Consider the following 26579-nt stretch of genomic DNA (forward strand, 5'->3'; position numbering starts at 1 on the left):
GTGAGGCACCTAATGATATCGATATCGCTATTACTATTGATACATTTTGAACGAAAAGGTGAAGTGAAATCAAATTGCTTACTGGGTAGTGGGTAAGTTCAAATACTTACGACTAATATACATAAATTTTGCTCACTGGGCAATTCGAAGTACACATATATACAGAAAACAACAGTAAATTTGTCTCATCTTTTACCGATAATTGGTGATACTGGCGTCTGCTTTTTGCTTGTGATTTATATCGGCAAACCACCCCTGGCGGTCTAGCATGAGTTGCGTTCTCGCGCGCGACTTCAAGCATGCTAGACCGCCTGATATAGCGATGTTTATCAAATAAAGGATTGTAGTACGCCTGGGAGGGCTTAATTAAGGACGACTCACGCTAGAACGGCCTGGGTCCGGGTCGAGGCAACCGACGCTTCATTTTCAGGTGACCGATGATCACTGATCACGTGATTCTATAGAAAACGAAGTGTCGGGTGCCTATGATTGAAAATGTTTAAGATTGGAGACTTTTCTTTTAAATACGATGTCGACAACGTCCCATCACTATAAGTTGACACTGGTGCATAAAGGCTCTTTGTGTGATTGGAGCCAGCGGTTAAAGATTGCTCTATAACGTCACTCAGCCTGATAGCCTCAACATACAATCTTAAGAGTGCATGATAGCAGTGGATGTATGCAGTCTCCGTTTGCGCTGGGTACAGTGATGCTGACATCAATAGTAGAGCGTAATGAGGTTTTCTTTACTTTCTTTACTTTTTTTCGAAAAACCATCAACTTTTGGGTTATTTAGACTCAGAATCACGAGTACTATTGAATGAGACAAAGAAAAAAAGTGTCCCCAGTTTTTCATAAAAATTTTGGGGTGTCAGTTTTGTACCATACAAAGTGTCTGTGAAAATGCGTTACAAAACTGTAATTTAAATCGATAGTCTTCGTGATGAGAAATAACTCAAAATTTTATGGATTTTGGAAAAAAGTAAATGATACACTTTTAAGTGAAAATGCCCATAAATCAACGTGCTTTGCTAATATGCCGCCCTTGAATAATTATTCACGATTCACGAAGTCATGCAGGGTCTACCGCGGACACCGAAGTTCAGAATTTGCGGGCATCTGACTCGTTTACTCCAATTAAGGCGTAATTAGAGAAAGATCCCCGTGATTTGCAAACCTAGGAAAGGAGACAATGATTTTCACGCTTCACGATATGCCTAGGAATTTCATGATCTGCCTAGGAATTTCATGATCTGCCTGATTTTACGATCGGACGCCGACATATAGACGTCGTCTATGTATCATTATCGCATATATATAGACCTTATTTGTCGTCGTATTTATATAGGTACTTAGTTTTTGAGCTGTAGATGTATAAGAGTCCAGACGAGCTGGGCAAATCGACCGATTTGTTCAGGAAAATAATTGGCGCCAATCTCATCTAGCCTCCACACGTACACAAATTTAATCACCAATTTGCATTCCATAGATACTAACTACGAAAATTGGCATTTTTGTGGCCGCACCTGCTGATTTTATCGGGGAATCAAATTGGCGTTTGCGTCCGCACGGCCTGATTCGATCGGACAATTTCATCAGATTGGCGAAAAATTGCCTCGTCTGGACTCCACTTAATAGCTATAAGTAGCTATCAAAGTTTCTTGCTAGCCAAGACCAGAAAACAAACGGTCTAAGACAACAAAAATTTCCGGGAACTTTCCTCGGGTAAAGTGTGTTTCCTCGTCCTGAACTATCTCCCAGCAACGCCTATCTAGCTGATAGTTGTATCAGAGACGAGTAGAAATAAACACTGCTAATATAGCCATACAAGTGATACAAGAAAGGCTGGTCGTACAAGAGTGGCGGGAACCAGATCGTGCGGCAGGTCACCTATGCGCTGATGGACTGACCAAATAATATCCGCAATTGGAAACCGCGTGTCTCACTGTACCAGACAGTCTGCCAACAGGGAGAGATGGCGGGAGATCGTGCGAATGCGAAGAGCTGTGTCCGCCTCTAACTACTGATGCGCACGCCTCAACGTGACCACACGACCGCTCTATCAAGAGCGAAACGACAGAGACGAAGAAAAATAGAGCCATTATCTACATACCCATCTATTATATGACTTCAGATTGTATTCCGAATGCTCCCAGAAGGCTGAGTGAAGGTTCTACAATTGAAAATCTCAGAGGGCCTACTGCGAACACGGAAGTTAGCAAATTGTGGGTATCTCTTTTTTACTCCAATTAAGAGTGACAGAGAAAAATGCCCGCAGTTTGTGTACTTCGGTGTTCACGGCAGGCGCTCAGGCCCAAACAGAATCTTGCCAGGCTTTATGCTGAATCTTGCTACCTGATGAGATAAATAGGGTTGCCTCTTAGTAGACTAAGAGGCATCCGTAGGCAACCCTATTTATCCGTACCGTGAACACCGAAGAAGAAGTACAGTCGCCATCAGATATATGAGAGCGGTCAAGGTGGTCACAAATATCTGAACACGCCTCAAGGCGTTAGAGTGCGTGTTTAGATATTTTTGAGCACCTCGGCCGCTCTGATACATCTGATGGCGACTGTACCTATGTAGTTTACTTACCAATCAGCGTAGGTACATGTAGTGTTACGATTTCATCATTCTCAAAAAACTAACTTTGCAAGAAAATCAGCAGTCTTTTCAACTCGTCTCTGGCTGCAACGTAAGACTGAGCGTTCAACTCTGTAGGACTTTATTTATTTTTTCTCAAAGTTGCCGCGTTGTTTCCAGTTTTTGTGGGGGAGTTTTCTGTCTCTTAAACCATTTATAGTCGGCCGAAGAACGTTGAGGATAAATCCTTTGTTGAGTTACATAGATCTTCCACCTAGACTCCATAATTTATTTATCTCATCTAGAAGTGATCAGCAATCTTAACATATTCCACCCAACGAAATACGGACGCCAGGCGCCACTCAAGTGATTACTAAGATGATTACAAACATTAAAAGTGATTTGTAAAGTGCTCACATATTTATAGTGTACAAAATTGACTGTAAAATACTAACTCAAATATCAAGTGTGACCAAAATCGGAATAATGTCAAGACTTAAGTGATTCTAACTCATTGCTTAATTGAAATATCTATACATTGATATATTTTTATGTCTACAAAAAGTGTTATGTTCTTGGGTCAAAAATTTACCACAACTCTCTAGCACATTTATAAAAAAGCGATAAGCACTTTACATTAATTAATTTGGGCCATTTTATTTAAAGTTGTCCCCTACACTTTTTTTTTTCAAAATTGGGATATTTTGATGTTATTTCTACTCAGAATCATGAGCTCTTTTGATCCTAATAGGAGAAAAAAAGTGTCCCAAGATTTCCATACATTTTTCTATCTTTCCATTCCGAAACCGATATACTAAGTCTATGAAAAATGGTAACGGAATGGGAAAAAAACCTTGGGACACTTTTTTCACCTATTAGGATAGAAAGAGTTCGTGATTCTGAGTAGAAATAACATAGAAATTCACAATTAAAAAAAAAAAGGTTTAAGGGACAACTTTAAATAAAATGGCCAATTTAGCGCTAACATTACTATTTACCTAACATGTTGCATATTCCTTGGGGATGACAACGCTTTTAAAGGCGATAATGACTCTGGAAACAAGCATAATGGCCTTTAAACATCTATTTTCAACTTTTTTCAAAAATCTTTAAAAAAATATGTAAATATTAGATATATCAATGTAAAGGTAATTAAATGTTACAATCAGAACAATATAAACTAGAAGCACTTCATTCTCGGCCCGTCTTTACGAAGTAAGTCAATGATTTTGTCAAGGAAACAGAAAGTTCACTAATAAATTGACTGTTAAAATAAACACATAGTATTTATAAAAGTTTATTGTAAAAATTGTGAGTTTCCATAATGCGTTCTTTTGTACTGACATTACATAAGTTAATAAACATTGTAATATGTTTTATTTAAAAAAAATGCATTTATAGCGTTGACTTGTTATTGGTCCCAAAATCTTACTTCTAAATTTTTACACAAAACCTGCATTTACAAAACTAAAATACTGTCAATCGCATAACGATACTATAACGTAGTTTTTAAGTATAATTGTCACATTTATCCATAAAATTGACATACTATTCTCATTAAAATAATGAAATATAATTTAACTAGCATGCCATTAAATAATGTATTTTTGTTATATACCTTGGGGGTTTTATTAAACTTTCATGAATATTTGAAAAAAAAAAACCATAATTATTGAAGATGTATTGTAATCATTCTTACAATTGGCTACTTTCTTACTAATCAAATCAGCTTCTTTTTTAAAACTGTCAAAACGATTTGCTAATATGGATTTATATGAAAACGTGTGTAGTGACGTCACGGTCAACTCACCTACTTTTTATATTTCAATCAGATTTATTAAATAAAAAATGGATTTAAAAATCTATGTATTTCTAATAATTATCTGGTGCTTTATTTTGTGAACGGCATGAAATAATTTATTTTCAGTAGAGGAAAGTACCCAATTATGTTTTTTTTATTTCCACAATAAAGTGGTTGTCAACAGATTACTTTTGCGTATAAGTAATTACATAAACGTCATAGATAATAAATAGAAAAATGACAATTGAAATCAAAATCACTTACATATTCTGTAAGTTATAATTTATAATCAAAGGTATTCGAGTTTTGCCAAGTAGCAATAGACGGTAAATTATAAATTCTTATCAGTTAAGTTTAAGTAGGTAATTTGTTTAAGTTGATACTAAGTACATTCGTACGTTTTAAACAACATATAAATAAATAAAATAAATAAATAAATAGTATAGGACATTTTTACACAAATTGACTAAGCCCCACGGTAAGCTCAAGAAGGCTTGTGTTGTGGGTACTCAGACAACGATAGATATAATATACAAATACTTAAATACATAGAAAACAACCATGACTCAGGAACAAATATCTGTGCTCATCACACAAATATATGCCCTTACTGGGATTTGAACCCAGGATCGTGGCTTCACAGGCAGGGTCACTACCCACTAGGCCAGACCGGTCACATATGACATACAATAAACAAAAAAACAGTCATCAAAACCGCAAATTTATTTCCTGCTTTAAAATAGTACCTAATGGCCGTGGTAGCATGTACAAAAACGAAAGTAACTAATAAAGATATTTCAGTAATATACGATAATAAACTTAAACTGAAAAAATCGTTTATTCTATAAAGCAGACACTTTTAGATTTGATAACGGTTTTATAATAAACTATCACTACGTAGTATATAAAACAGAGTCACTTCCCGCTGTCTGTCCCTATGTAGGTATGCTTAGATCTTTAAAACCACGCTATGGATTTTGATGCGGTTTTTTAATAGATAGAGTGATTCAAGAGGAAGGTTTATGTATAATTTGTTAGCCCGTGCGAAGCCGGGGCGGGTCGCTAGTTGTTTATAAAATACTTGAAACTTTCTAAGCTAGTTTTACGACAGGTGCTTATACGACATTGTCAGACAATAAGACACTTTACAATGTAGCTTTAATAGTGTATTGTGAAGAAGATACAGCCGGCCGAACTGTTCAAGTTGTAAAAAACTTCTCAATACCTTCTTAGATTTTACGATTCTAGAAAACTGTTTCTAGTAGGTAATAGCAAATTTACACAAATTGACTGGACGTTTCTTGTTTTATTTCTATTGTAGTTGTTACCGAATTTCAAAGTTTGCGTTGTTTTTTTTTACTGTAAATTAGTTAATCCATTACTAAGTACCTTTTTTCTATGTTGGATCTATTGGAAAAGCAAGTGATCTTATATAATAAGGAAACTTAACCTAGCTTTCAAAGATAGCATACACCAGAGAATTTGGGACGAGTACCGCCGTGGCCGGGTGGTCTGGTGGTCAGGACGTTAGCCGCGTAAGCTGAAGGCGCGGGTTCGATTCCCGCCTCGGCCACCGGTGGTCACTTTTTCTTTAGTGTATGATATCTATTTCAGTTTATAAGAGAACCTGGTCATTACTCATAAATAAGTCATACTTTCATAATATTCTCACTACAGTCACCATTAGTCTTATACTCTAGAATAAATCATGGGCAATGTAAGGTAATTTGTATTCTATTCTGTTATCAGACATAGAAAACACTAACAGCATTAGAGAATGGGCTATCTGCCAAAAGCAGTAAAATACTGCCAAACGATTCCACACAATGTAAAATTTAATTTTGGATTCAAATGAAAAGGATACTAAATACAAAATTGCATGTTGAATTTAGCTGCCAAATGTAATTTGAAATAACAAAGTATAGGATATAAAATAACAGCTTTCTTCGAATGGTTTGATGGCTGGCTTATAGTATAGCTAGAGCCTAGCGATAGATAGCGATTTGAAAATAAAGTTAACATTTTAGCATATTATTCAGTCCGGGTGGATATTGAAAAATTTAGATCAACGGTATCCTTGACAATTTGTAGAAATATGTATATAACAATTACCAAACACTCATTTAACCCATTAGCGCCTACACCCAGTTTTGGGAGCCCACCATTTTTCTAATTAGCAACATTAGTAGTAGAGTTCCAGTAGAAAATCCTAACCATGCGCCGTAACCCAGGTGTACCCAAGTTGGTACAATGGGCGCTAATGGGTTAAGTCAGCTTCCTATGTTAAGATTCGTCAACTTTGTTCCGTTTCTTGGACAACGCCTCTGCCTCCTCGATCGTGTCCGGGAGCCGCGTGTTCCTGGTCTCTGGTAGTATCAGCACCAGCAGCCCTGAGACGATGCACATGCCGCCGAACAGGACCGTTGGCATGGACTTGTGGTATAAGGTCTAGACAAAACACAAATTTGAAGTTATAAAACAATAAAAGTGTTGGGGGAATTACTGGGCGTGGGATACGCTTGGGCATTCGGGGTGAAGCTTCGGGCCTAACGGTCCGTCGCGTAGTCGGCCTGCGGCCTCCCAGCCAAGTTCGCCCGTAGGGCTCGATTAACCTACATGGAAATTTGACTTTGCCCGTGTCCACCGCCATTTTGGATTTTTCCAAAAAAATTGTCTCTGATATTTAAAACTTGTATGAACAGTGTAAAATAAATGCCATAAGATAAATAAATAAAACTTGGAGGGAGTTGAACCAATTCAAGCCAATAAAACGACTATTACTACAGTCATCAGCCGCAGAAAAGAAGGCCATAGGTTTTTGAAATTGCAATGATCATCCAGGTCTTATTAGGCTAGTCGGAGGAGGAAAGAAATAGAGATTGGTTTTTGCCTCGAACTGTCCTGCTGAATACAATTTGATTTGGCACGAATGTAAAGTATTATATATGGACAGTGATGATACTGATGATGGTGTAGAACTTACCAACAGCGGCGTCATCGGCGCGACCAAAGACCCAATTTTACCAGCCGTCGAACAGATGCTGATCAAAGTCTGTCTCATGTTCGTCGGGAAGACTTCAGACACGTAGATATACACGGAGCTGTAGGCAAGAGTCACGCTCCATTTGCCGACCAGGTACAGCGCAGTAGACCACCAGGCCGCTGTACAACGGAATCTGTTATGAAATTAAGGTTATGTGGTTTGCGCCTTGCGGGCGATTTTTCATGGATATAAACGATTATTTACTAGTATAAAAATCACTTAATAGACATAAACGGCTACAAGTGTAATAATGCTTAAATATAAATATAAATATAATGTTGTATCACTAGGATAAACTTAAAATATTATTTTATTTATTTTAAGTCCACTCTCAATAGTGTTTCACCATATCGGGTGCTGTCTCTGCGCGTGTCCCATGACACGGTTAGAGGCAGTATCCGCTCAGTGTAGACTCTTATTATACATATTTCATTAAATTGTCGGAAGGGTATAATATATGTAGGCTTTGGCTTTATTTACGTTACGTACGCCTCCGCAAGTGTGTGGGATATCATTATCCCGTGTATGGGAAAGAGATATATTTTTTTTGGGATTGTACGTATGTACATACCTCATTAATAGTCACAATATTTGTTGGTACTTCTTATATTTCCCTAGCGATAAGCAGGGCCTGCCGGAGGGCGCCGTGGTGGAATGTCATCGATGCCAGTGCGCCCTCACGAACGGCAGAGAGGGTGAAACGTCGGAGTGGGTTTAGTGAGTAGGGCCAAATTCTCCCCCCCTCTCGCTAAGAGAGGGATAAGGAGCGACGAGTCCCACACAGCGTGCGTAAACGCATTCCCACTCCGTCAAAAAAAAGGTACTTAATATATTTATTACTCATATTTTATCGTTATACTCTGTTTTATTAAGCTTTATAAGTAGGTTTTATTATCAATTTCCGTGTATTAGATATGTACTTACATTAAGTTTATAGCATTAATAAACTAATGTGCAAATGGGATTATAATTGTATTTATTGATTTCGATTGTATAATTATCTTTTCCTTTCTTATCATCGGGGAGTTTCTATGTGCAATATGTATATTAATTAAGCAGGTAGTAACATAACTTAAATTTTATCAATCACGGTTGCTATCACACATCTTGGTCTAGGTAATATTTTTTACTTTTCCGCAAGAATATCAAGTTATCAACATATTCTTTAGAAATAAGTAAGTTATCGATGTATTTTATTTGAAATAACTAATTTACTTGTAATAAGGCTTTGGCTGTAGGTGTAGATATTACCTAGTAATATTTAAATAATAAATATTGTCTAAATTCTGCACCTATAAAAAAAAAAATTCTACAATACTGTTGAGTATAATTTGATACAAAAACATTCCTCTTTGACCGGAGTATACAAAATAATTGTCAATCATCAGATTTTTTCATTATGTTCCCACGCTTTTCATAACCTTCTATTTGGCCCCAATTTGCTATGCCAATAACATAATTATGGTTATTTTGTCGAAAGGACAAATGTAACTACATGTTTCATAATAGGGTAAAATACTGCAGTTTAAAGCCAATATTTTAAAGGCGCCACAAAATATGGTAGGTGAGAGTGCTCAAATATATATATTTTGTATATATATTTTTTCATAAATATATAAGTTTTTAAAGTATGCTGCGACACCCACTTCGCTGTTTTTGTTATGTTATTGTCGTTATTGATAAAATTACATTATCGATACGAGTACCTACGTAGGTACTTAAACTTTATAGAATAGAAAATACTAATATTGTTAAGGATGATTATCTACCGCGAACACATAGCCATCTTTTTCAATAAATTTATCATCCTACACAGTCTCAATCAGACTCAGTATCATAAAGTTTAGTGTTGACACAAATAATCTACGTTAATGTGTTTGCAGTATTACTTGTGGTTTTACAATGTATCTATTTGAGGTTGAACTAATCTAAACAACGATGATTATCCACACTGTATGTGTTTGTGACTGCCATTTATTTATTAAAGGTGTCATTTTGACCTTATCGATGCTGAATCGACTTGAGCCGATGACGATTTACTATTCAAACTTTTATACGTTATTGTTAAAAACTTAACACATTCAGTGCCGTAAACCCGATTGTCGGGTATTTTATGATTTTGTTCCCAGGCTGGACAACCACGATAGTCGGGATCGTGGTACTACAGCTTTATATGACGAAATTTTTGTGGCCTGGCGCGGATGTCTTTGGCTGGGTGGCAATGAATGTGTTAAATAAGCTTCAAGGTGTCTATATAGTTTACAAAGAATAAGTTTGCAAACCGTACGCCATTTGGGTCAAAAAGAATACTGTGTTCACGTCTTTCCTGTAGACATACACAAGAGTTAAGGGCTATAAAGGTTAATTTTCTTATTTAATCCTTATCCACGTGAAAAGGTTCTCCTTTTATTTAGAGAACTATGATAAAATCGTTACTTACATGCCCACAAGCTGTTAACTATTGCCCACAGGAGAGAAAAATGTACAGTTCGCGCGAACACACTAGTTTTCTCTCCTGTGGGCAATAGTTAACAGCTTGTGAGCATGTAAGTAATGATTTTATCATAGTTCTCTAAATAAAAGGAGAACCTATTCACGTGGATAAGGATTAAATAAGAAAATTAACCTTTATAGCCCTTAACTCTTGTGTATGTCTACAGGAAAGACGTGAACACAGTATTCTTTTTGACCCATTTCACAAATTTTGAATACTTATGAAATGCCTATTTGAACATTGCTCTAATAGCTACATGAAAGAGGGACTTATTTATTTTTCCTATACTGGTCAACGTCGACTGGCTTAGTCGGGCCAAAGCGAAACAAATACCGGTTTTCTCGCTCTTATGCCATTGCCATGGATATAATGCGTTTTCACATCAGCCTAAGCCGATTCAGAATTCAGCGTCGATAAATATGGTGACACCCTAAATAATATACTTGTACTATAAGGAATATTTTTAATATCCTACAGTAATTACCTACAATATTTACAATGCAACTAGAGATATATAATTCTGATGAACTTTGGATTTGATAGCTACTTCGAATATATGAAAGTGGATTTTAATGTTCGTTGCCTGCGTTATTTTTCTTTGACCTTGACACGAAACGTCAGATACGTATAGTTCGTTTTTTTTAGCATTAGAAATAAGGTAAATGTTGATGTGTCTTTTAATTGAAGAACACATTTTAAAAATAAGTTACGGCAAATATGTAACAATTATGTAACAAATATATCATTTATATTCTTCTGCTTTCATAAGTAATAGTTTTTGATTTTTAAAAAGCGTTTTTCAATTAAAAGACATGTCAAGATCGCTTACCTTCTTGCAAGTTCTTTCTAATGCTAAAAAAACGAACTATAAATCCCGGCCGAAACTCTCCTATAATTACACTTATAATAGTTCTGGTCAACTTTACTGCCCCACCAGCGATAGAGTTTTTAAAAGTAAATTCGGCTTTGCCAGCCATATCAGGGGCCCGTTTCTCAAAAGCTTGTAACTTGTAATACAAGTGGAATTCCCATTCTAACAAACGCTGTCAAAAAGTGACATCCGCTTGTATTACAAGTTACAAGCTTTTGAGAAACGGGCCCCAGAGCTCACGCTCGTAATTAGCTAGGGTCGCCGTTGCCGATTACGGCATGGATAGCTATATTTTTTTTTATACGGCGAACGATTAAACAAATAAGCTAACGACTGGAAGCCAAATCTTAATCTTTTATTTTTCAATTTAGTATTAAATATAGTTTTCCTCATACAGATCGTTCTTGAAGTGCAAAAAACTTGATTGGACTTAACTATAAGAAAAACCATCAGCAGGTAAATCATTGTTTTTTTGTACGCTACTTAATAAGACGTTTTTTTTATCAAGGTGTTTTCCTTGAAGTGACTTATTACCAACATTAATTATAACTATTTTATTTAATCGTTATTTGAACAGTCTTACACTGATCTTATCGGGTTCCTTGTTTTTTTATTATAAATCTAAGCTCTTAAACCGGCGTCATATGAGTTGGTTGTGTATCATTGGCAACAAAAACTTACCTAAAGTTTTGGTTGCCGACGACACATAACATTCTCATATTTATTTACCCAAACTGACGAAGAAGTATACCTATTTGGTTTGACGATAGTTCAAACGGCTTGGTGGGTATGATGCCTTGTTACATTCGTCTCAGATGTATGTAGGTAGGTATGTATGTATGTAATAAATTGTTTTTTCAATGTCTAATCTAATCTCTAAAAACATTTTTTTTATTATGACTCTATCGAATGAATCACCCTGTAAAACTTAAAGGTATGTTATGCAATAGTAGCATAATAAAATTAATAAATGTTCTGCTACACTCTAGCTATCAGCCTTAACAAAGTACTTTAAAAGTTGTTTACGGTTATTTTATGAACGGCAATTTAAAGTATCACCTCATTCTGCACACAACCATATCAACAAATACCATTGTATTCGCATGATTTGTACCTATGTCATGTTATATGTAGTGACACGTGTTCATAGTGACCAACTGTTGATCGTCGAGTTTCATTGCAAATGAAGATATTTCTTTGGAAATCTAATTTCCAGTACATAACCGTAGCTCACAAATGAATATTACCTATTGTATGTATGTAGGTACCTATTGTTGAGCGAGCGTTAAAAGGTCTTCGTTTCAGCTTGGGCAAAAGCTTTCGTGTGTCAGGATGTTCTGTACAGGGCGCAATCTTCAACCGATTCTCGTGAAATTTTGTGAGCAGGTTCGATTGGGTTTTTTTTGTCGATTCGGGTTTTTTTAAGGGGAAACTCAGGGGGTTCGCGAGGTCTACGGCTCACAGAGCTATTGGAGGTTGCATATGTACTGGCGCAATATATTATAAACCTATTACTGTCTCATGTATTGTTCATGTCTAAGAAAATCAAATATATATTGTTTCTACCCAAAACTAGCCTTGACTATCTGTTCCACTTATTCTGCTGTAAACCAAGAGTATGGTTCTTTTAACCTGTCAGCTCCCAAGGGCTCAAATTTGAGCCAGAACGCTTATGGTGACGTCACACACGTGGGAACTCACGGGTTAATAGGTCTAAGAATATAAAATATATATTGTTTCTACCCAAAACTAGCCTTAACTATTATCTGTTCCACTTATTCTGCTGTAAACAAAGAGTATGGTTATTTTAATAAGAGCCACTAGTTTTATTTTTTTAATTTGTTTTATCTATGAATGATGAAAGAATTTATGTCTATTATCAGACTGGATAAAAAGCGGATTAATTGAAGTGCGAGGAGACTATGAAAATAAAGTAGATTTTGTCACGAATATTTCAAAATAATTGCAATGGGTACTATTCTATCGTGAATTGATAAGTGATGAAGATAATTACAGCATTTTCCATCGCTTGGCAAACATAATTATAGAGTCCAAGTGGAAAACTATGATAATCTCTTTTACGACACCGTAATATATATATTTTGCATTCAAAGCTTCTTGATATAGGTACTCGAGCGTCCACTCAGGCCTTACACTTAGTGTAAGGCCTGAGTGGACGCTTATGTTGGGCATGCAGCGGGGCGGGGCGTGCAGCGTGCATGTTAATCAACTGCAAGCGTATAGGAGCGGCCTTAGCACACGTTGCTCAAATCACTTGTGAGCCCAACGCTACGCTGCACGCCCCGCCGAACGCTCCGCTCCGAGCGTCCACTCAGGCCTTACACTTAGTGCATTTCGACAATGTTTACGATGACGCACCGCACACGATAAGCTTCTGGGGATTAAAGGGTTAAATAGATAGCAGAAAAAAATAACTAGAATAGACTCTCATAGTTTTACCTCTGGACTCTTTTATTGTTGGCTACTTACCCTTTGGCAAGAAAGCAAACAGCATGCTCGTCGCAGCACAAGTCGTGTACGTCACTACCAACGTCTTCTTCCTCCCGTACCTGTCCAGCACTAACGCCACTACCACGTACGCCGGTATTTCCACCAGCGTCACCAACATAAAGCTCAAATACTTATTGTCACTCAACGACACAGAGTTTATTGTCATTCCATAGTACACAAAAGAACAAGTCATCCACAGAAACATACAGATCAGTAGACGCTTCCATATTATAGAAGAACGAATCGCTTTGGAGAATTGAGATTTCTTGTCATCAGATTGATTCTCTGCTTTCAAAAGCGGATCTCCGAGATTGTCTAGTTCAAGTTTTCTAGGATCTAGTCTATTGATTTTGGCAGCAGACATCAATATTTTGATAGCTTCGTCTTTTCTTCCTTTGCTTAGTAGCCAGCGTGAACTTTCATTCATGAACCAGACGTATAATGTGACCAGGAGGGCAGGAGAGTAGAGGATGAAGATGTAAGTTCTCCAGTTGTTGACGAACCAGGCTATGCCGGAGAGGATGACTACGCCGATCACGAAGGCCATGTTGCACATGGCTGATACTATGACGCGTTGCTTGAGGCCGACCAGCTCTACAACTGTGGGCAAATTTGAATTGAATGGAATTAGAAATACAGTAAACACCGTTGAGAATAAAATAGATATTATGTACCTCGATAAAGATATTAAAATGAACATCAGCGGCGAAATAGGATGTGTGTTAGAACAAGCACATTTCGCTGAGGGCATATAATATTCCTCCAAGTAATGAAACAATTACTTCTTTCCATCCATCTTCAGAATCACATTCGATCTTTCTTTAAAAAATAATGTAGGCTGATTTGAGAGAACATAAAACATTACTGTATTATTTTACTGCGATTAATTAACCTTCAAAACGTATGTAAATTAAAAAAAATTGAAAATAATGTATACTTTTAGCACGAGACGAAGACAAACACTAGCTGTTGCTTAGGTAGTTATGCTAAGCGCGATAAAATGATGGTGCACAATTAAGATAATTATTATGATTCATGAATGTAATTAATGGGCTATTTATAGAGCCAGACATATAAAGTGTTATTTGTTTTCCTGATGAATGTTTCTTAGAAATAAATGCGAATACCAATGCAGACCATATAGTCATGGACATTATTATAGATGGAAAGAGACATTATGTGGGTCACGGTTGTAACGTTGCAAAATATATATTCTTAAACCGTATATCATTTATATTTTATAATGGATATAGTAGTAGAAAAATTGCTATTAGGAGATGTTATGATTATAACATGATAATACTAACGTAACTGATACCCTGGTATTTATAATCAATATCGCGGGGTCATACATTACTAATTAAAATAGAGTCTAAATAAAAGAGGGGAGTTTATCAGATCCGTGCATAATATTATTGCCAACCGTTCAACAGAGGGTTCTTCCTGATAAAAATTACGTTTAAATTCAAGTGTCCGCAATTAAAGATAGAATTTTATTATTAAAAAGTAAACAAGTTAGCAGTAATGACAAAGAGTTTTTTTTTTGTCAAGTTCGTAAATGCCCAAGGTGCAAAGGATAAACAAAAGAAGAGTTTACATCTGTTTCGTTAAAAATATGTTGGCATTATTATTGACAATTTGTACAACGGCCAATGCCAATGTCAACAAAAGCCAATTGGCATTGGCAATGAATTAGGAACATCCACAGACCGATACGTGGGAACTTTTCCGGATTTTATGACATTAACATTTACTTGCACTTTATTTATGAAATTAAATCATATGGCATTAAGACCTTGGTCCCTGTTGATGCCATACGCAGCATATTTTATGGAAAGACGGCATCATTTCCAAAGAAAAAGACGTTCAATGCAGCGAGCGACGTCAACCGGAGACCAGATCAAAGAGTCAATCATCAATTCATCAGGTACTTACTCAGAACATACGCCGACGGGTAAAGCCCACCCCCAAAGCCGGCCTCGAAGAAATGCATAACAAGATAAGTGGTGTAATCTGGCGCGAAGCCCCGGAGGATCCCGAAGACCAGCGAGGCGGTCGCCGCGATCCCGACGGCAATCTTTCGGCCGAAGCGGTCCGAGATGGTCCCGGTAAAGAGCATGGCGGCGAACATGCCGGAGTTGTGCACGGTGCCTACTAGGGCGCGCTTCCACTCTTGGCAGGCGAGATCGAACTGAAGAGACGGTAAAGTAAAATGAAAAAGAAAACGTAGATACAAAAACGAATTTACCCTGAAGGTGACCTGCAGCTATCTTTTTGAGAAAATTAAAGAGGAATAAACACAAAAGACATAGGTATATTATTAATATGCATAAGGTAAACGTACTAGTGCTCGACATGCTAATGCCCAATAGATGACACCCCGCTGTCACCTCTATTGACATGACTTAAGTTTCAAGATGACATGTACTGGTACCGCGTTGAGCACCAGTACTTTTACCTTAATTGGTATTTGGAAGGTATTTGAAAAACAACATCATTTTGTATAACTTAGTCTGTAAACTTGAATTAACCCAGGGATTAACATAATTCGGGGCCCATCAATACATTGTTTTTTAATGTTTTTACGGAATTAATCAAATCTTTTACAACAAAGAATGTTATAACCCAGATTTATGGTACTTATTCAATGTACCTAGGTACTATTGAAAAATCTGCTCTAATATCTCAAATCTCAATGAACGATGGAAGTATTTCAATACTCCAAATAATGATAATTCAGCATCTAAATGTCATGGTGATGATCACGCAAGCAAGACTTCCGTGAAACTATTTATAAATATAGACGGCCGAAGTCTGCACCTTATTAGTCTTTTTAAAATGAATATGTAGGTTTATGTACATATCACTCACCTCTTGCATAAAGCTTTGATCAATCTCATACACGTATCTCTCACACGCCACGATGTTGCTGGTGTTGAACTGATCCGCCGTGCAACCCGTGCCGATCGGCGCGTATCGTATGCAGGACTTTAGGTGTTTCGCGTCTGATGTGGTCGGGATGGCGAACGAATATTCGAGCCATGAGGTGTCGTTGTACAGCCCTTCGCAGCCTGGTACTTCGCATCTGTGGCAGATTAAATTGAAAATTTAAGTCTACACTAGTGTGTTTTCTAGTTTATAGTTTGTTTTTAATTATTACAACAGCCGTATGATACACACTGTTATCTCACTCGCGTTATTATATATTTGTTTGTTACCTCAGTCTTTATGCTTTATGTGTCATAAAGAGGATTTGTATTGTATTGTATTGTTATTCAGTTAAGAAATTACAAAAGTACAGTTCGATAATTATTAATTAAAAACTTGGTCTAAATAAGGAGCCGGCTTAGTAAGTTTTATCAATTCGTCGCCACCGTTCAGCAAAGGGTACCTTGTCCGGTCTGATAAAAATATCGTTGGAATTCCGATATTCAATGACAATATTCAAGTTTCAACGAATTAAAGATACTAAACTGTACAAGATTATAACGTAGTGATTATAATAATTATGCTCTTTGTAAAAGACAAGGCATAACTACCTAAATACTAAACAATTGGACACATGCCTTTAGCTCACATTTAAAGCCCCTCTGACTTTTTTGTTGAAGTCCTAATTTGCTGTAGATTGTTTGCTTCACTCGTTTGGATAGTAAAAATAATCATCGCATGCGTCGCATTTAAATGCTAAATTTGGACGCACCTTAACACACTCGAGATTCGCTCGCAAATCGCCAGTGTGAAAAGCCCTAAGGCGTTACCTACGTCAAACGCATGAGATATAGCTTTATGACATGCAGCTCAAAGTTTATAGTTGTGTCCTGTTGATAGTCATTAGTCAACAATGCCAAACTCATACCAAAGCTTGTTTTAGTGCACGCGTTAGACGCAGGATGAGTAGGTTCTTGTATTGTCCCGTAATTGGGTCAAAGTCAAAACACTTTAAGAAAACCGTCTTTTTTGTGGACATAGAAATAGTTAACGATTTGGATTTTTCTAAGACTTTCGTCAGTTTCATCATACAAATTATAAGAAGTAGGTTTTACCATGCTTTTATAGAGTACGAAGTTTTAGGTTTTAAAGTCCGTTTATTTTATAATATCCACAGGAAAGACGCATAACCTTAACTCATAGGTAATAAAAAAACTTTTGTTCTGGTCTTTCTTTTTAGGGTTCCGTAGCCAAATGGCAAAAAAAGGAACCCTTATGGATTCATCATGTCTGTCTGTCTGTCCGTCCGTATGTCACAGCCACTTTATTCCGAAACTATAAGAACTATACTGTTGAAACTTGGTAAGTAGATGTATTCTGTAAACCGCATTAAGATTTTTACACAAAAATAGAAAAAAAAAAACAATAAATTTTCCCCTAAATACGGAACCCTTCATGGGCGAGTCCGACTCGCACTTAGCCGCTTTTTTTATTTGGGTATTAGGGACCTGTACTAGGTTTGCCATTTTCCGAAATCGGAATGATAATTTATCATTGGCTCTTCAAATGAGAGACGAAGACATCATCATCTCACACAAAGAGAGATGAAGAGCGGCTTTCCTACAAATATAATATGCGACGTTATCTATGAAAAGGGACCTTATTGCCGATGGCGCTTGCGCCATTATTAACGATGCGCCTATATAAATACAACAATGCCGCGCGACGCTGTGCGGCGTAAGCGCCATCGACAATAAGGTCCCTTTTCAGTGATAATGCCCCATATAGCTTCTTGAGATAAAGTAGGCGTGGGACTTTCCTACAAATATAACTTTTATAGCCCGTAGTACTAATTATCAGTGAAATATGCCGTCATGTATGTCAGGAGTTATCAATCGAGAGGTTTTTGGTAGCATAAAGGTAGTTTTATTATTAGGTACTGATGTTTGATACGATAAACTTGATGAGTATTAGTTGCCTATGGAAAAAAAAGTACAGTCAGCGATAAAAGCTTGTACCAAAACTGTTTTTTTTTACCAAAAACTTATTCATATTATGTAGATGTTCGATACTCGTGTTTTAAATAAAAACAAAGCGCTATTGTGATGACGATGACGAATATGAATTTCTAATAAATAACAGTGTCAAGCTGTCAAGTACGGCTACCATCAGTTTGTCACTGACATCTGACATAAACGCCGTCGAGAACGTAATTTACTTTCTATACATCTCGTTCGTACTCGCATATAAGTGCAAACGTTCGCGATAGCGTAATGTGTCAGTTTTGGCACTGTCAGTGACTCATGGTACGGGCTTAGTAGATAAAAAGTGACAAACGTCTAGACTACACGTCACGTCTAGAGTCTATTGTACTCAGTGCTATATTTGTCTACCGTTCTTCATCAATTCTCATTTACTCAAAGGTTAACTGGAAGAAATCCCTTAAAGGGATAAGTTCGCCTTTGTACTGCCTATCCTGTGCCATAAATGTGTGTTTTGTGTTTTGTACAATAAAGAGTTTATACATACATACATACATACTACCGCCATGTCATATTAAATGACAAACAGACGTGTTGGTATTTGATTTGATACGTGTTATGCATTCGCTATGAGAAAAATAAGTTCTTAACATTACAAAATGAAATAGAAAATGTACCTACCTAATTCTGACAATGATAGGATTTAAATATTTTGCAAATAACCATTATTTTATTAAATAAAATTATGAGATGGATTAGGACTATAAAGGGCCCCACTGATTACCAGTCCGCCGGACGTTATCGGCCTGTCAGTTAGAACAAAAAGTTGACAGTTCCGAACAACTGACAGGCCGATATCGTCCGGCGGACTGTTAATCAATACCTACTGTGTTGTAGTTTTATAATTTTCTATTTATCAATGTACGAGGACAAGTGAAATTAGTCGATATCGATAAATTTATGGCGCTACTTATGTAATTCATAAAAATGATAATCGCTTTAACAATAAAATTAAACTGAATTATCATTATTTACCGCTATTTACAGTTGCAATAATAATAAATCGCAGTCTTAATTAGTATTGTTTACTTCAAGGATGAATCATTATTTTTTATTACGATAGAAAAACTCATGCTATTGATATCGCTAATACTTGAGTCGATATTTATTTTAACTACTTATAGTGATTAATGGATTACTGGTACCTAAATTTAATCCCCGCTAAACCCGGGCTAAGTGTTAGTAAGAGCCCCTAAACGTAACTACAGGTAATACTGACCTGTAATTCTGCTGTTGCGCTTCAAAAATAAATCCACACTCGAAGAAAGCACTTAGCAAAATCGGGAAAAGCAGCAACACGAAATTGAGTATATTGTAGCGTCCGTACGGACCTAGGCTCTCCAGCACCGAGTCTAGATTAATTTCTTTCTTCCCTTCCATCTTGGCAGCGTCAAGGGCTCTGAAAAAAATAAAGAATTTTAAAATTGGATTGGGGTGAACTTTACACTCTTTAAAAAAATATTATTCGAGTAGTGAAAATGAAAACACTTTTTCTGTTCTCCAGCCAAAAAGCGTCAACTATCGGCTCGCTGTGCTAGACGAAGTTGCCACTTTCTGGCTCTGTCGAACAGAAAAAAATTATACACAACTCAGTAATTAAGAAAGCCTCAGATAACATGTTAATATCAATCAAATCAGAACCAATATAATTAACAACAAGACAACCAATATAAGTCAATGACAATAAAACATGAACCACGTGAACGACATCGATTGAAACTTAGGTGTCTATTTTTCTTGTTAGATAATTTATAAACAATCTCTTCGTCTCACTAACGCTTAAAGAAACGTGTCTGAACGAGATGCAAATTGACATGGCATGTGTATATGGCACGTGTATCTAATGTATCTATTACTGAGGCGTAGTTAAATGTAAATGATTGCTATGCTCGAATCGTAATGAATTAAGTATTCCATACACTGGAGCCTTGTCTCACGAGGCCAGTAAACAATACGTTTATCCGTTCAAGGAAGGTAAAAGATGATCTATGCGGGCTGCGCGCGAGCTCCAGGAAATTGTAGAGCCCTGCTGGTGTCGGGTTGCCATATGACAATTATATCCATTACAAAAGTTTGGATATCATTCTACAAATCCTGACATTTCCTGGATGGCCATTTCTCTAACGTCCACGACTTACTATTACCAGTAACACTATGTGTGGGGAGAGTCAATTTCAATATGTCAATCCTAATTACCCTAAAGGGGCCCACTGATTAACAGTCCGCCGGACGGTATCGGCCTGTCAGTTGTTCGGAACTGTCAAATTTTTGTTCTAACTAGCAGGCCGATACCGTCCGGCGGACTGTTAATCAGTGGACCCCTTCAGACACATTTATTTAATACAATTGATAATTAGAAATCTTATGATCTTGAAGAAACTTATATTTTAAAATGCATGGCAATCTTTATCATAGTCTACCTATAAAGGGGATCATTAAATATTTTTTTGTATGTGTTTTTTTACATATTTCCGTCTACATAGCTAATGTACCTAAGTTTTGGCATTTAATTTTCATCTGGATATTGTAAGTTAATAGTTTTATTTTGTGTAGGTACCTGTTTGCTTTTGATTGCTGGTGATGAACCCAATATAAAATAAAAGTTGTACTAAGAATTATAATTTACTCATAGTAAAATCATTTATTTACAAACAAGATATATACCTACAGTGGTATTACTAAAAGAAATTAATAACTAGCTTAAATCTAAAATAGGCCCTAATTTACTTAATAAAATAATCTCTTAAAACAATGTCATCAGGTACGTACTTGATTAGGTAGGTAATAATGACTTAAGGAGCGGTTATCAGTAAGATGCTAAAGGAAGAAAATCCGCTTAATTGGCCATAATGGGATGATAGACTGACTGCCAGTTTGTTAATTGACCCCTTAATCTAAGGTAGTACTTATTCACTGTTTTGACTAACTAATGACCGTGCTGTAGTTTTGAATCATCGTATAGACTACTGACCGAACGTGAACTTTATTGCACGGAGATAAAGTCTTCTAAGGCTATACTCATGTATGAGGCCCACGCCGTTGATGAGAACATGACAATCCTATTCTTTGAGTCCTTAAGGTTTCGGATTCAGACTACACCAGCAATACTGCTGCAGTATTGCAGCGCGACATTACCACCGACAGCATTGCTGCCGCAAATGTCAAAAACCACGGGAATAATACAGCCTGTAATGTCGCGCTGCAATCCGGGATGCTACGGCACCCAAAGAAACTTCAAGGGTTAGAGTGGTGTTAAAGCAAATCGCTTATAGATCAAAATTACAATTCGGCCTCATTTCAAATATATCGTTATGTATAGCAATGTACCATACCGCTTTATGTACCTAAGTTATACTTCTATCTAAGAGTAAGCAATAAAGATATTGATTGATTGATTACAGTTTTATTATTGTATGTTACGTAAATGCAATTTAAGGTACTTTGTTTAATGTAAGTGGTGTTTACCCTTAAGTAATTGTTACGCTTAGCGAAATTAGTCAAAACGTTTGTAGTTAGGTATATTTTGCATAGTGTAAACAATTGTTGGTGAACCAATAAACATAAAAAAATATAAATATTACAAATTCTCAAATATTTACCTATTTAATCAGGTGTGAGCGCTTACCATGAGCACAGAATAAATAATAGTACCTACTAAGTACAAAAGACTCACTCTCTAACAAAACGCGTCTGTTACGATCAGCACAGATATGGCCGCTAGGTGGCGACAGCGTCACGCGCGGCTTATGGCTTAATCCCCAAAATTGGGGCCGAACGGATATACTTTTAGCTACCTGTAGCAAAGCGATGAAATCGCGGAGTGAGACACGCCTGCCATGAGGTACATACTCGTAGATTATCCGTTTTGAGTGCATCTAAGCTAACTTTACAACGACTTAAACAGAACAAAACGTGAGAGTGTCATTATAAACGTCATAGTTTCATAGAAATTTTACATTAATGAATGCATCACCACACTTTGTCAATGCAAGTGCCATGCAGAGTTCGCTTGGTCCTTTTTATAAGTTGTTCCTTGGTCCTAGAGCCGGCTCTAGGACCAAGGACCAACTTAAACAAAGTATTCATGCATTAATTCGACCTCACAGCTATTTGTGAACACACTATGTCTCCGTGATGTTTGATCACGTCATTCATGTATGTCAAGTAAGCTCGAAATGTGTGTCAAAAGGTTACTAACACAAACATGTGTCAATAATCCGCTTCGTGCATAGTGCAGTTGGAGTGAAATTAATTGACAAACAATGGATTACTTTGTAAGTTTGCAGCAGCAAGCACGTAGGTGGTGGTAGACTGGTAGTATTCCATTGCTTCACATTGAGAATATGTGTTGTTTCCAAGCAAAAACTCCCACTTTGTCGCTTGCCATAAGGATGCTTTGGCAGGTTATTCGTATACGGATACAAGCTAATCTCGTCCTTATGGTAAGCGACAAAGTGTGACCTTTGACTAGAATTCCACACATATAATTGTCTTTATTTTATGATGCCATAACCCGCTGCAGGACACCATAGCAAGCGCGGACTTCTGGCCGAAGGGTGTGGTGCTTCGGTGGTTCCGGGGCAACCTGCCGAATCCTACACCAAGTCAGACGACGCAACACGACAACGTTATGTCGTCGCTCAAATCTTGAGCTTTTTAAAAACTTGCATGAATTTTGTTTTGCTCCTAGTTATTCATAAACTTTTGTCAAATGTAACAAACCGTTTGTCCCTATCCGTCATTTAGTCATTTCTGTTTGTAAGAAAGAGATAAAATTTAACAGTACTAGTTATACTTTTACATCTGTATTCGTTACTACTATTGAGCTGGCTTTATACTCATAACTGACATGTTAACTTAATCTACACACCGTCCGCAATCCACATTGAAATCAATCGCTGAAACCCGAGCCGACCTTCGGTCCGTATCTCGGAAGTACGCATCGCCGCCCCACCACAATGTCCTGAGTTACTGACTACTGTGCCTACGAATGGTATGTACCACGTATGTACCTATTGTATGTTTAAAATATCGTTTGTTTTGACTTAAGAGTCCGTAGTAGATTTGAAAATTGCTAATTTAATTCCTTTAAACGAGCAATACTTGTATTTATTTATATATTATATTTCGGGGATCTCGGAAACTGCTCTAACGATTTCGATGAAATTTGCTATATGGGGGTTTTGGGGGGCGAAAAATCGATCTTATCTCTGGGAAAACGCGCATACGAATAACTAAAAAGCAGCCCCCATACTATCAAAGTAACGCTCCCATTCTAAAACTACATTCTTAAATTAAATTACATGAAACTTGCTATAAACATTTACGTATTTATAATTTACTATGGTTTAAAATATACATGCTGTTAAATTCGTCGACTCCCATCGGATGGAATAAATTTGTTCAATGATTTAATTAAATTTAGATCATTGTTTCGACTCATTCGATACAGAGTATAAAATGGCATAACAGTTGTATCTACAACTTATCACATATCATTGATGATTTTTAAAACAATTATATGAACTTTCTTGTTTATTATGTCATAATATTGATTGTAGTTCAACCACGTTTTTGTTTTCAATAATTACATACCTATATTAAAATTACCTATGCAGATATACGTAACCGTTTTGAAATTACTTGATGATTCAAATTTGGTGCGAGATTTATTATTTCAGGGGTCAATTATATTAAAGGTCACAGAAAATACATTTGTTTGGAAACGGCTGAGGGAGGCAACGGGCGACCCCCGCGCGGGCAGCTTTCTCGCGCAGAGAATTGCAATCGCAATCCAGCGCGGGAACGCTGCCTGCGTATTGGGCACCCTCCCGCGGGCACCAAATTTTGATAGGTATTTTTAATTTTTAGTTTTAGTTATTTTAATTGTTAGTTTTAGTTTTATATTCTATGTCTTTTAGTAATTTATATTAATAAAGATTCTTTGTTTGGAGATTTATTGACAGGCCCTTAAGTTAAGTTTACATTAAAATAATATTCAAGGTAACGTTCGAATTCAGACTGCACCATCATTACTGTTGCAGTATTGCAGCGCAACATTACTGCCGGCGATATTGCTGCCGGAAATGGCAGAACTCTGGGAGGCTACATCGATTTTGACATTTCTGCATTGGTGCGTTGCAATACTCACTGCATTACTGCAGGAAACTTCAAAATATCAATTTTATTAATCAACGTAACTGGTGACCGAAGAGCTGGCGGCTACCTACCTCGCACAACGCATCAGCATTGCGATACAGCGAGGAAATGTCGCCAGCACTCTTGGTACAATGCCTCAAGGGCCTATTTTAGGTATAAGCTAGTTATTAATTTTTTTTAGTAATACACTGTATATATCTTGTTTGTAAATAAATGATTTTTAAAACAAATTTGCCGTTTGCTGCAGGAATTTGACATTTGCGGCGGTAATGCAGTCGGCAGTAATACCGCGCTGCAATACTGCAGCAGTAATACCGGTGCAGTCTGTCCCCGAATGTCACCTTGTGACACGTCTCACGTCACATGGTAACAAGGGGTGTTGAGAGAATTATTGTCCGAGCATCTCGGAGACAATGCGTTGTTTGTCTCACGAGAATCACAGCTGCCATTGTGAATTACGACATACCTAGTGATTAGTTTACGTTAGTGACAATTAGGAACATGCATGATTACTTTGGAAGATATCAATCGATTCTCTTTCCCGTGGGATATACTGATAAACCTGTGCGGTATCTATTGCGCCATAAAAGCTCCCAAAATTTGTAGCTATTAGCTAAGTTGCTCATATATGTTTATTACGTATAAGACTGTCTGTTTCTCAATAAAAAAAAACGTGATAATAAATTTACAACCCATACAAAAAGTGCGAGGCCCACATGTCACAGGCCTCGAGGCTGCGCCAAAATGTATGGAAGAAATCGTGAAAAATAAGTGTTTCGTTATTTTCAACATAAGATACATTTTGACGTCTTCATCCCAGTCGTTATATTTTAGCAAAGGTTATATTCGGATTGCAACTTCAGCAGCACTGCAGCGTTGCCATTGCAGCGTTGCAGCAGCGAGTACCTAATAAGCGTTTTCGCAGTTAATTTCCTCAATTGTGTTTCCGCATTGATTTCGCGATTAGAACGTTCAAACCGTCACTCAGCAAAGCTGCAGCAGGAATGCTACTGCAGTGGTAGGTAGTTTAAATGTTATCTTAAAGTACGTCAATAGTTAACTCGAGTCCAGTTAGGTACCTACTGAAGTTCGACCTAAAGTTTATTCCGTGTGTTCCGTGAAGCGTGCTGCCTCTAATATACAAACATGGCCATTGGTAAACGTTGTAGAGATAGTTTCCAGTTTACCGGGAAACTTAACCGCACGTTAGAAAACTCTCAAAAATAAATTTCAAGAACTAAGTAGGTAGTTGATATTATGTGACTGCGTTTGCGACTGATTCCAAGAAGTTTGAAAATGAGGTCAAATCGTCTAACACAGTATATCGTTTAAAAAAAATAGCTAAAGGAAAATATGATGAAGATAATACGTTATGTTTGAATTAAGTAAATAATTGTAGTTTGAAATTAAAATTACATTTTGTAAAAGACTTGTAAGTAAAGTATAATATTCCTTAGATTTTATTGTCAACGTGTGTTTGGGCCAACCTGTACCTATACCTCAATGCAACCAAGCATTTGTAAATGTAGGTGGTAGTAGGTAATAGTACATAGCTTGATTAGTTTGTCATGGAGTCCTATAAATTACACAGCAACAGCACACGTGTTCTTAATTTGAAACATGACTGGTCCTAACCTACCTATACTTCATAGTCTTCATACATTCGGACTTTAAATGATCAACATGAATTGATCACGCCTATACTTGTCTTGCCTGATAAGAGTCAAGGCCGTTTCATCATCAGTGTGAATTTTATGGATTTTACCGAATATGTCATTCGTCCTTAGTGGTTAAGAATCGGTGAAATGAAAGTATATAATAGCGATGACAAGCAGGAGGCGGATGCAAACTAGCAAATCGATGTAAATATGATCTCGATTTGAAATCACTCGTATCTTCGTTCGTATTGAATTATACTTATGTTTCGTATTCGCAGGAGTGACCACTTCGAGTATAATAGAATAATTATACTAATTGAATTTATTTATATTTATCATCATTAATTTTATGAGTAATCCTAAAGAACACGTTTATTCGATAAAAGTCAAAATAAAAATATAAATACAAAAAGCAATAATAACTTAAAGGGGCCCACTGATTACCAGTCCGCCGGACGATATCGGCCTGTCAGTTGTTCGGAACTGTCA

The 26579-nt window shown here is 36.8% G+C and overlaps 1 protein-coding gene and 1 non-coding gene across 3 annotated transcripts in view; one reads left to right on the forward strand and one right to left on the reverse strand.

Annotated features, from left to right (window-relative positions):
• Positions 1 to 5885: 5885 nt before the first annotated feature.
• On the forward strand, positions 5886 to 5957 carry Trnat-cgu (transfer RNA threonine (anticodon CGU)). The gene has a single exon. It is a non-coding gene; the product is annotated as a tRNA-Thr (tRNA).
• A 698-nt stretch (positions 5958 to 6655) lies between these two features.
• LOC134656515 (solute carrier family 22 member 1-like) overlaps positions 6656 to 26579 on the reverse strand; it is a 57279-nt gene continuing 37355 nt past the window's right edge. Inside the window, exons 1-6 of one of the 2 annotated variants that reach the window (XM_063512075.1) lie at positions 19493 to 19672; positions 16175 to 16388; positions 15239 to 15494; positions 13283 to 13903; positions 7368 to 7546; positions 6656 to 6832 (exon numbers count right to left, since the gene is read on the reverse strand). In XM_063512075.1, the coding sequence (XP_063368145.1) occupies positions 6668 to 6832; positions 7368 to 7546; positions 13283 to 13903; positions 15239 to 15494; positions 16175 to 16388; positions 19493 to 19653 (1596 nt within the window). In that variant the 5' untranslated portion in view covers positions 19654 to 19672 and the 3' untranslated portion in view covers positions 6656 to 6667. Of the gene's footprint in view, positions 6833 to 7367; positions 7561 to 13282; positions 13904 to 15238; positions 15495 to 16174; positions 16389 to 19492; positions 19673 to 26579 lie in introns of those variants that run through there. The other variant, XM_063512076.1, reaches the window with a different exon arrangement.

This window comes from Cydia amplana, chromosome 18 (assembly GCF_948474715.1).
Source record: "Cydia amplana chromosome 18, ilCydAmpl1.1, whole genome shotgun sequence".
Classification (NCBI taxonomy): domain Eukaryota; kingdom Metazoa; phylum Arthropoda; class Insecta; order Lepidoptera; family Tortricidae; genus Cydia; species Cydia amplana.